Below are 11702 nucleotides of genomic sequence, written 5' to 3' on the forward strand. Positions count from 1 at the left end.
TATGTTATATTATAGCTCTTTATACAGTACAGTGCTGTAGTAGCTATACAGCCGTAAGTGCTTTTACGTTGTAATATAGAGACCATGAAACCCTGTTCAGAGGAGAATCATCTTGTTAACAGGTTTGGTCTTTGAAACCACATTAAAACAGTTTATGTGATGTCACATGTGGTGTTATGAACCTGACAGTGGTTACTGTGGGCCAGGGGAAGATATCCCAGCTCATTTGATTTTAATGAAACAGTGTATTAGTCTCCGTTCGTAGCCGAGAAGATGCCTGATGAGGTGCTCTGTGAAGGAAGACCTTGTTTAGTCGATTTCAGCTGCCAATGAGCGCTCGGAGAGTTGTCTTGCTGTGTTGGATCCAGTCAAGTTTGAGCGTGTGTGTGTCATTTCTCTCAGTTATCCTCTCTCACAGATTGTCACACCAAGCACGGCGACATGACAACACATTCTTGTTGTTCTGAGTCAACGACAACAATAACGCCACTGAAGTGCATAGTTCATCAGCCAAATGATGAGTTGGTTTACTAGTACGATTCAAATGTTGTGTGCTGTGGTTCGAAACAACCATACACAGACATGGAGGGTCAAACAGTAGTCTTCGTTATAAACCCCGGCGCCCGGGGCAATAACCTCCTACGGGTTTCTGAGAAAGAGATAAGCTTTTTTGCATACTGGCATACTGTATTCTCCTGTGGTTGTGGCGGAGAGGTCGAGCGCGGCCTTCTCAGAAGTCACACAGCCCTTGTGTTTGTATTCGTTCTACTACTGTTTCTCCATGTAGCCTACTCTGCGTTGGTCATGTGAATCGTGTCAGGAGCACATCCCGGGGGCCTCTTATACAGTATACAGAGCCCTCTGTAAGTATCGGAAAGAGGAAGCATTTTGTCTTCTTTCAGCTGTTTACTCCAACAGTGGGCATGATATACACTTGTCAGTATTGACATTTAGAACCATGTAGTTGTATTTACAGCTAGATGTATAGTCAGTGTGTCACTGACTGTCAGTGGTTTGTAGGAGGCCTGAGATGTCGGTTGGTGTTACCTGTTGGTGTATCTGGTTGAGAAGCTTATCTCATTGTGTTGTTGCATGGCCTTTCCTCTTTGTCTTTGCCTCATGACCTCCCTCTCAAATTCAAATTATAATGTGCTTTATTGGCTTGGTAAATACATTTGTCTATTGACAAAGCATACCTCTCTATCTCTCTCCTCCCCCCCCTTTGTTTTACACAACCCTCTCCTCCTCCTCCCCCTCCTCCTCCCCCTCCTCCAATTTTCTCTGTTGACTATCACCTGTCCAGTACATTTCAGTTTTCCTTGAAAAGCTGGAGATGTCATTTATTTTCTGGAGCCAGTCCAGGACCCAGTCAGTCATTTTCCACACTGTGCTGGCTGCTCTCAGAGCCTTTCTTCTCCTGCCAGGACGTTATAATGGCAGTGTGTTACAGGCCTGGTGGAGCTGACCTAATACAATCACACAGCACCGCCAGCCTAATGTGATTTGGACCCGCTTTCTTCTGTCAGCCACAGGACAGTGCAGGTTGGGGGACACTAAACAGGTTGGGGGGGGGGGGTGGGGGGGGAGTGAAGAAGAAAGCAGAGTAAGTACATTGGGCATGGATGGGGGAGGAGGGAGGGGGGGGGGCACTAAACCGGGAGGGAGAGGGAGGTGAGGAGAAGGTCAGATGGGGGATGGGTAGTTGCTAGTAGAATAAAGGAGAGTAAATAGGGGATTGATGGATGGATGGATGGATGGATGGAGAGGGGGATGAGGGGAGGGGGATTGATGGGGCGATGGGGAAGAGCTGCCTAAAATGACTGAAGTCGATGCTCTGGTGGCAGAGACAAGGCCAATGGAGAGGAGAGGAGAGGAGAGGAGAGGAGAGGAGAGGAGAGGAGAGGAGAGGAGAGGAGAGGAGAGCCTGCTATTGTTGAGGAGGAAGTCAAAGTCAACTAAATGTCGAGTGGCAGGTCTGTAAGTGCTGCAAACACAATGCAGGATAGAACAGAGAAAAAGACTGAATGGGGTGAGAGCGACGGGAGGGGGGGGAGACTACTGGGGGTGGGGAAGGAAAGACTATTGGGGGTGGGGAAGGAAAGACTATTGGGGGGAGACTACTGGGGGGGGGAGACTACTGGATGGGGGGGAGACTACTTGGGGGTGGGGGAAGGAAAGACTACTGGAGAGTGGGGGAAAGACTACTGGATGGGGGGAAGACTACTGGGGGGGAGACTAATTGGGGGGTGGGGGGAGACTACTGGATGGGGGGGAAGACTACTTGGGGGGGGGGGGGGGGGGGGAGACTACTGGATGGGGGGGAAGACTACTGGATGGGGGGGGGAGACTACTTGGGGGTGGGGGGAGACTACTGGGTGGGGGGGAAGACTACTGGATGGGGGGGGGAAGACTACTGGATGGGGGGGAAGACTACTGGGGGGGAGAGAGAGGGGGGTGGCAGAGGAAAGACAATAATGGGAGGAGGCAGAGGTAGTTGACATGGAGAGAGTAGGAGGCGGGAGGCAGCGGGGAGAGAGACTGAAGGGGCTTTTACAGATGTCTGTAAATCGAATAGGATAAGAGATTTACTGGCACAGACTGTCTCTTTTCACAAGCCCATATCCCTCTCTGACAATAACGCTTCAACTCTCACAGTATTGACTTGTTGGTTGTCTGGGACACCGGATCTCAGGCTAGGCTGGGCTGGGCTAGGCTAGGCCACCCCAGCCCAGTGCTCAGACCTATCGTTGGCTGTGTTCTGTAGCATTGACTGGGATCAGGTGGACCGCGCCAGGATCAATAGTAGAGAGGGTGTAGAGAGTTGCAAGCTGACCTCCATCTCTAGGTCTAGCTTCACATAAAAAAAAAATAATAAAAAAAAAAAGCAATCTATTTTCAATGACACTGTTGTGTACGACGCGATTTGGCGATAATCTGGGTGTTGTATCCTCAATACCTTTGACATATTGGCATGGCTGTCATCCTCCCGGCAGCCTCCCTCGTCGCATCCCCCTCTGTCGCCAGCCCTCCATATCTGCTGCTGTTTGTTTTCTCCGCTGTGGGAGTACAGCCTGTCAGTCTGTCGAGATGGAGTGTCACTCAGAGGCATCTCGCCTCAGCAACCCACTGTAATGAGACGATGATCCTCACCTGTCACTCAGTGTGTAATGGAATCCCACGGGAGAGGAGAGGGGAAGAAAGAAGGGATGGGGTTGGAGAGAGGGAGAGGAGAGGGGAAAAAGAGTAGGGAGCGTTGTGGGGAAAAAAGGTTTTATGACTTTCATTACATTTAGTGTGTTTGTGTGTGTATGCATGATCAGTATATACATATAGTGTGTTTGTGTGTGTATGCATTATCAGTATATACATATAGTGTGTTTGTGTGTGTTTGCATTATCAGTATATACATATAGTGTGTTTGTGTGTGTGTATGCATTATTAGTATATACATATAGTGTGTGTGTATGCATTATTAGTGTATGTATCAACTTTGCAAACAGTATGCATGAACATCCATAAGGCATGTTTGACTGCATTGCAGCCTTAGTGTGTCCATGTGACCCACCGGCATTTACCTAGCGACCCAGCCAGCCAGAACACTCCAGAACACTCAGGACTCCTGGAACTGAAAGCACTCTGCATATCAGCCATGTGAGTGCTGTGGAGAGCAAGAGAGATGCAGGGAGAGAGAGGGAGGAAGGGGGAGAGAGAGGGGGGGAGAGAGGGGGAGAGAGAGAGAGAGAGAGAGGTAACCCAGTGAGTGAGTTAAGAGCCTGTCTTTGGCTTTGGGGCGGGTCGTGAAACGTGTCTGATTGTAAGAGGATGAATGGATGGATAAATGGGTAGAAGGATGGCCTGTCTTAGCTTGGTTTCCCAGGTAACCCCTAGAATGGCATCAATGGATTAGCGCTGAGGGGGAGATTAGCCTACGTCACGAGAGATGAAAAACTTCCTTGAAAAAAGTATCTTGTATCTCGACATCTCTCCTGATCTAATTATATGGTGCTGACTTGGTGCTCTGACGACTCACTTCAAAGAGAATACTGTAGGTGTCCAATTCCTCTGCTTACCACTCAGATGAATATTCAGTAGTAAGCATCAGTACTTTTTGGAATGTTATAGAAGGAAAGGGAAAATATTGTCAGGTTTCTCTGTTCATTAGTCATCCACTTTCTATTGACGCCTCTTTCTTGGGTTCATTCTGGGGGTCTGGCACATGAGTAACTTAAGATGTGAGCCAACCTGTAATGAACAGTTCGACGGGGCTTCAATCTACTTTACCAACCTGACTTTAGTACCATCTGGACAACTGCCAGTACCCAAGCTTTTAATTATCTCCTCAAATGCACTTTGTTTAAACTTGTGGAATGATTTATTTGATAGACCGTTCGATGAGTGTTTCAAAAGGAAAGCCTTTTGAAGTTATGCATGGGTGCCGTTTTTTGTAAGGATGGACTGACTGAGCTTATGACCTCCAAAGTGATTTTGGATGTCGTCCAACCAAACACTTTCCCTGAGTTTGTTTCCCCCTCCCCATCCTAACCCCGCATGGCCTTTAAAGCTGATATGGCAGGTGGCCACGTCCCACACACACAACAAAAGCAGTTGATACTGTGTACCCTTGTAGCAAAAATAGATTTTATAAAGCTACGTTACCCTCTTTGAATATAAAGAGATCCCATATGTATACTGTTGTCAAACACAATGATCTCAAGGACATCTACCTCATGGCCGATTTAGACAAAGTGTTGAGCCCTTGTATGAATGATGAATTATGGAACGTTTTCAATCAATCTGGATAAAATACGTTTTCCTTTGCTCCTTCCATCTCATACTGTAACTCTCTTCTTCTTCGTTACGTAGACCCTCAGACGCTCCCCCCTCCCCCTCCCCCTCCCCCCCCCCACCCTCCCCCTCGTCTAGACACCCCCTCTCGACAGATGCTCTGCGTTGGTATTCTGCGTGTATGACTGTAACTGAATTCGGGCTAGCGAGGGAGGCATGACCTTCCCGTGTCAGCACGGGGAGAGTGACGCTGATGCACTGCTTGCCATGGCCAAACTGTGATTATCTATCTGGCAACCCGGCCTTGGTTATCGCAAGGTATCGAGCCATGAGAGGAGGAGCACGCAAGGACAAGTGTTTTCAGCACTGCAGCCCGTGACCAATCCACTTCACATATTACACACCCCCCACCCCCACCCGTAGCCCTGCTAAGCTCTTTGGAGCAGGGTCAGAGTCCTCTGTGTCATCCAGCTCCTAACACCCTCATGGGTGATATGATGTGAGTGTAGTAGGCCTATGCTCTGAGCTCTATCAAAAGATACAGATTGACATACCAGTTGGCTTCGGAGTGATTTTGAGAGGAAACAGGCTATGGGTCAGCCATGTTGGCTCAGCCTGGGGGTTAGATAATAGGAAGTAGCAGCTGTGTTATCATCAGAGGCCACAGTGGGATGGAGAGAGACCAGCTGAGGTAAATCTCTGGATGGACCCCCATGCTAATTTTGTGGAGAAATCACATAAGGTGACATCTTAGTAATTCTGTGATCAATTTTCAGATGTGTCTCTCACTCACTGGTTACCAGTCTTTTCTCTCTCTCTCTCTCTCTCTCTCTCTCTCTCACACACTGATTCACAGGCAGATGGAGAGGGCTTACCAATGAGTACAAGAAACAATATTTCACCCATAAATATTTACAAAGGGAGATGGAGTGGGGAGGATGTGATGTAACAACAGAATACCCTTCGACCTGTTTGGAAGTTATTTATTATAAAAGGACACATACTTTAGTGTTTTTTTAAGTGTCAATGTATCTACATACGTCGTCTATACTGTACATTTTCTATACACAATATCATATATTACTATTAACAGAACACCATGCAGTACATTATTTTAAGTCGTCCTTGACACCACTCCACCATTTTCACAATAAATAGTAATAAATTATCCCCGTCACCAAGGGGCTGTACAATTAAATACACTGTAATTTACACTACTGCTTTGGATCAGTGGTTTCCCTTTTTTAATGAGTTGGTACCTGATACTCTCCAGTGACCTTCTAAGTGTTCATAGCTCACTACAATCTCGGAGACATTTTTGCCCGACTTTGGCTTCACCTTGTGCCTCCCAAACCCACCTAGCGGCACCAATGATATTCATGATACAGTGTAGCCACTCAGACATGAACGCTTTATTCCACATCCTGTGACATCTTGGTTGTCTAACCTTGGTTTGGTACCGATAAGGTTTAATCACCCTGTTGCTAAGTCCATAGCTCACTCCTATTCATCCACATCCTCTCTCCTATTCCATATGGTCTTATTCCACATCCACTGAAGAGAGACATTTCTGTCTGACCTCTGTCTCCTCGAAGGTGACCTTTTTGTTCCTCTTGGGGTCAATCCAGGAGTTGTGGATGACCACCTTGTTGGGCGTCGGGTCCGCCTCCACCACCGACACCACCCTCTTCTTCATCTTGCTCTTCAGAACCTTCTGGAACTTTTGTCGCGTGAACGCGTAGAGCAGCGGGTGGAAGATGGTCGTCCCGTAGGCCATGACCAGAAATCCTAACCGCAGTTTGACCGTGAAGTTGCTGGGGCCAGCGCTCAGGATGACCGTGTTGAGCACGGTTATGGGGGTCCAACAGAGAAGGAAGGTAGAGATGATGAGCAGAGACATCCTGAAGACGCGCTTCTGCCTCTCCCTTCTCTCCCGGTGCCGCTTCACGGCTCTCCTCAGCGCGATGATGACGGACACCGATGTTCTCATGGCCAGGGGTGCGTTCCCTCCTCCCCGCACCGCTCCGCTGCTCTGGGATGCGTCCGTCGACTCCGGCTGTGTCGCGGTTGTCAAGGAGATTGTCTTCTTCTTCTGTGGCTTCTTCTTGGGCGGGTTGTGTTGGAAACGCGTCCCGATGCGGATGTTCAGCGCCTGGAGGATCTTGTAGTAAGTGACCAGCATGACTACGGCCGTGAAGAAGAAAATGGGGATCTGGGCTAACAGGTGGTAGTACAGCCCCAGCTCTGTGTAGTACTCATTCATGTGGGCCACTGAGGCCACTGCAGTCTGGTTGACATAGTCTGAGCTAGAATGGCTGAAGAAACCAACTTCCATGAATGGCACCAGGAAACTGAGGAAGGACAGAGCCCAAATGGAGCCCAGAAGAGACACAGCTCGGCCCATGGTCAGCACGCGGTTGGCCGGACGTACTGAGATGTCATAGCGGTCCACGGTGATGGCTAGCACGTTAGCAGCGGTGGCTACACTAGCGAAGGAGATGCAGGCCTCGTGAAAGCAGCACACCAGTGCTGTGTTAGCCTCTAGGGGGAGTAACACTACCACTGCTGTCAGGGGAATGCAGGTCACACACACCTGGAACCAGATAAAGAAGAATAAGATGAGAGACCAGGAAGTACAAATTACCTGTCCCTTATTCCCCTTGTGTTATAACACAAATTTCCCAAATCCATACATCATTTACATTTACATTTATGGCATTTAGCAGACGCCTTTATCCAAAGCGACTTACAACAAATACATTTGTTTAAGTAAGTGAATCATCTATCCATCAGTCATCATAAGAAAAAGTAATCTATGGTATATCCATGTAACTACATGCTAATACAATGTTATTACTATACAGTAATTACTGTATTATTACACAGGTATACTGGCAACTTTGTGTGAAGCGTTTGGCCAAATTTGGCTTGAAGACACTCACCAATACGTCCAATACGTGTAGGTTCATGGTGACTATGTTGGAGACCGAGCTGATGAGGTTCTGCTTCATACAGTAGAGGACCAACACGGTGAGATTAGAGCTCAGGCCCAGCACAATCTCCAGCACCAGGAACCCAGTCAGAGACACCTGGAGGCATATATAATGGTATTTATCAGAACCATTTAAGAACTTGATGGGTCAATTTAACCCTCTTTTATGGAAGATGGAAGCCTTTGAAAGGATTCTATTCATTTAAAGCCAGGTGTCAAAGCGTTTTACATGCAGAGTTGGATTCAATTGCATTTTAGTTCAGCAAGTAAAATTATGATTAATCTGAAGATTTGGAATGCCATTTTTCCCCGAACCTGTTTCACAGTACGACTGATTACCTGGAAGCTGATGGGGTAGGGGGCGGCCGAAGGGGTCATATCGAGGTCAGAGGGTTCAGCAGTGTCGAGGACAGTCATGTTGCTCATGGTGGCTTCTGAGATCAGCACAGGGGGGGTATGCATTATCCTGCGGAGACCGAAGAGAGAAATCAGCACTACTAGCATATGCATGACTACCTCTGTCTCTCAGACTGTCTGTCTGTCTGATTATGTTTCTATTAGAAACAGGGTTAGTCTCAGGGCACCAGAGAATCCTTTCATGTGGAAATGCTAATATGGCCGATGAACATTTAATTTGTGGAAGGTCCAAGAGCTTTCTCATACGCTTTCCAGATCAAACCGATGTTGTTATGTAGGCCTACTTGATGGATTTGTTTAAAAGATCGCAATTATGTATAAAAAAACACTTAGGTGGCTGCTTGTGATGATTAATTCCTAGCTTTGTGGGAAAACACGGTGTTCCCTTCCTTTATCTGTTCATTCTGGCTGCCATCTTAGAACTCATAGTGCTTCACTTGTGCCTGCCTGCAACGTCACATTGTTTTGCTTAAAAGAGTTATGTTTGGGACAATTCAGATTCTGCTCTGCCAAGATGTTCAAGTGATGGATGTTTCAAAAGATATTGAAGAAATATGACTGGATGTTCTGTGTGTTATCCTGAAGCACATTCTAACTGAACTCTGTGTAGAGAAGAACGGGCCTTGTGGCGAATAGATTGTTCTCCGACACCGCAAACACATGCAGAATCACACACTGTACTCACCCCTCCCTCGTGCGCTGACTCCCCCTCAAGAGTACATGAACCAGTCAAAGCTTGCTTGCCATGGCCCCGATAGGAAACCGTACGATCCAACCATAGTTTTATTGTTTGGTGTGTTACGCTCTGCCAGGCAGGTACACCTTGGTTAATCCAGACCTGTTTGCAGCCCTTGTAAAAGTGTGTGGGAGTCAGACAGACAAAGGTCTTTGGTAGGCTACGGTAGATCCGGCTGACAGGGTTTATCAGGGATCCTTGGTTACTTGGCTCTGCAGTTGCGAACGAGGGGAAGGGAGCCGAAACAGTCCGTTCTCAACAACACTCCGGTGAGTGCCAGAGGAGGAGTAGTACAGCAAGTGAGATTTATCACAGAGAAATCACCCATTCCCTCTTACATCTGTAGCAACACTGTATTCCAGTCAGGGAAAAGCAGCCGTGTGGGATTCGGTAAACACACACTGCCCATCCCTCTCTGATTGGGATGAGAGGATGTGCATTGTAAAACATCCACGTGGTCCTTACTAAATGAATGCCGTCTTGTGTTCAATGTTCTTCCCTTTCTCTTGCTGTCCTTTGTGTTCGGACCATTGGGCTTCAATGTCCTCTTCTCCCCAAAGCGGTACCAGTGCCAGAACAATCCCCTACTGTGCCCCTCCTTCTCCTACACTCTCTGCCTTCTCTCCTCCTCACCCTTCCTCCCCTCCTTCAGTGTGTATTCCCTCTTCGGAGACCAAAAGTGAAAGTCCAGTAAACATCCATGGTCTTCAGATCACCTTAGATACTATGTAATCCACTGGAGAGAAGCCCAATTACCGCGTTGGCCCTGCGCACCGTCTTAAACGCAAGGGGCAAAGGTTAGGCCTGCCTGTACCTCAGCTGAAGGTTGTTATCTTGGACAGAGAAGATGAAAGCAGGTCCTTTGGCTGTGTGGCCTTTGGTACTGTCTCTCTCTCTCTCTCTCTCTTTCTCTTGCTTCGTCTTTCATAGAGGTGGAGAGGCCGACAAAGCTGGGAATGACATCATCATCCCTTAGTTTCTCCCCCCTCTGCTAATTCATGCCCTTCATCCTGGAGAACAAAGAGATGGAGTGAAGAAGGGATGTTAATGAAAGGCGGAGGGTTGTTAAAATTATTGAGACGAGAATGTCTCGTATGTGAGTTAAAGCCTCTCTTAAGGATTATTCTGGTTTTCAAACAATTAGATGAACTATGCCAGTCGCCTTCCTTGATCCTACCCACTTATATCTTGTCTCTTGACACAGTGAATGTGTGTTCAGTCCCTGACCTCTAATTGGCTTGGTATTGAATTGTGTGTGTGTGTGTGTGTGTGTGTGTGTGTGTGTGTGTGTGTGTGTGTGTGTGTGTGTGTGTGTGTGTGTGTGTGTGTGTGTGTGTGTGTGTGTGTGTGTGTGCGCGATAGAGATGAAGCGATTGGAGTTCTCTCTTTTTGTTTTTTTTCCCCTCAGTGTGAGATCTTTTTATTCCTTTATGACCAATCAGTCCCTTGCACTGGTCTTTGATGGTCCCTCTCCTGCATTTGTTTGGCAAATGGGCTCTGAGCTCTCGTGTGTGTGAACTGGTCCTTTGTGCAGCCTCGTCCTCTCCCTGTCTCCGGGCACAGACACAAGGGAGACAGAGATGGGCAGTGCTGCTGGCAATAACCCTTATGACAGGGAGCAGAGGAGAGCTTAATATATGGTCCTTCTGACAAAGGGCATCTGATTATGCTTCTGGACTTCCTTGCACAATGACACTCCGAAAAGTTTAATCCACAGGCTTTTCAGTTCTTCACTGAACGCATGTGACAGCTCTGTGAGACGTGCGTGCATGTGTGTGTGTGTGTGTGAGAGAGAGAGAGCGAGCGAGAGAGAGAGAGTGTGTGTGAGAGTGTGACGGCTCTCTGAGCTCTCAGAGGAGGTGTGTGTGTGTGTGCGTGTGCGTCTGCGCCTGCGTGTGTGTGTGTGTGAGAGAGAGAGCGTGTGAGAGTGTGACTGCTCTCAGAACTCTCTCCTTCAGATGAGTGGACGGCCGTGTGAAAGAGACAGAAAGGTTGAGGGTGAGATTGATGTGTGCACAAACGCACTGGCAGTGCTCAGCGCTAAGAGGAGGGCTTTAACACACTCAGGGGAGAGATACTTAACATTATCAATGTGTTTAGTAATTAAGTGGGGAGGCGAGGGAGCTGACCTATAATCCCTGTGGATGACGATATGTAGTATTAGCCTAGTTAGCTCCCCCATGACTACAGGTGTGTGTGTGTGTGTGTGTGTGTGTGTGTGTGTGTGTGTGTGTGTGTGTGTGTGTGCGTGTGTGTGTGTGTGCGCGTGTGTGTGTGCGCGTGTGTGTGTGTGTGCGCGTGCGCGCGTGTGTGATAAATATGAGTGTGAGCGAGGAGTGTGCAGTCTTTTTTTCTTTGCCTCTGGTCAATGTCGATCCTCTCTTGCCCTCTGCTACACGGCAAGAATGCTTTCTGTCTATTCCACTCTGACAACCATTGCTCTTATCATCTGAGTCTGACTACATAGGATCATAACCAGTACAACACACAGTAGAGGAGGACCAGTTCTTTTCTCAATAACTTAACAGCGTCGATATATTTTGTCGTGTCATTTTTGGGCTTGACACCACCGTACGTCTGTCAGTAAATGCATGCGTTGTAAGGGCTATGTAATACATTAACTACACAGGATTAAATGCAGCAATAACAGTCATAGTACGTGGTTATGAAAAGCAGTACTAGAACAGTGCAGTGAGATCCTTACCTTTGCAGAGCAGTCTTTTGAGGTAGAGTGGCTGTGTCCACACTGTGTACACTTGCTACACCGTAACC

General features: G+C 47.6%; 1 protein-coding gene across 1 annotated transcript; it reads right to left on the bottom strand.

Annotated features, from left to right (window-relative positions):
• Positions 1-6325: 6325 nt before the first annotated feature.
• Positions 6326-8239, bottom strand: gpr22a (G protein-coupled receptor 22a; the record flags this gene model as incomplete). The annotated part of the gene is made up of 3 exons (XM_083692196.1): positions 6326-7378; positions 7728-7874; positions 8117-8239. The coding sequence occupies 3 exons, from the start codon at positions 8237-8239 to the stop codon at positions 6326-6328; spliced, it is 1323 nt and encodes a 440-aa protein (XP_083548322.1).
• Positions 8240-11702: the final 3463 nt, after the last annotated feature.

This window comes from Argentina silus (genome assembly GCF_951799395.1).
Source record: "Argentina silus genome assembly, chromosome: 20".
Classification (NCBI taxonomy): domain Eukaryota; kingdom Metazoa; phylum Chordata; class Actinopteri; order Argentiniformes; family Argentinidae; genus Argentina; species Argentina silus.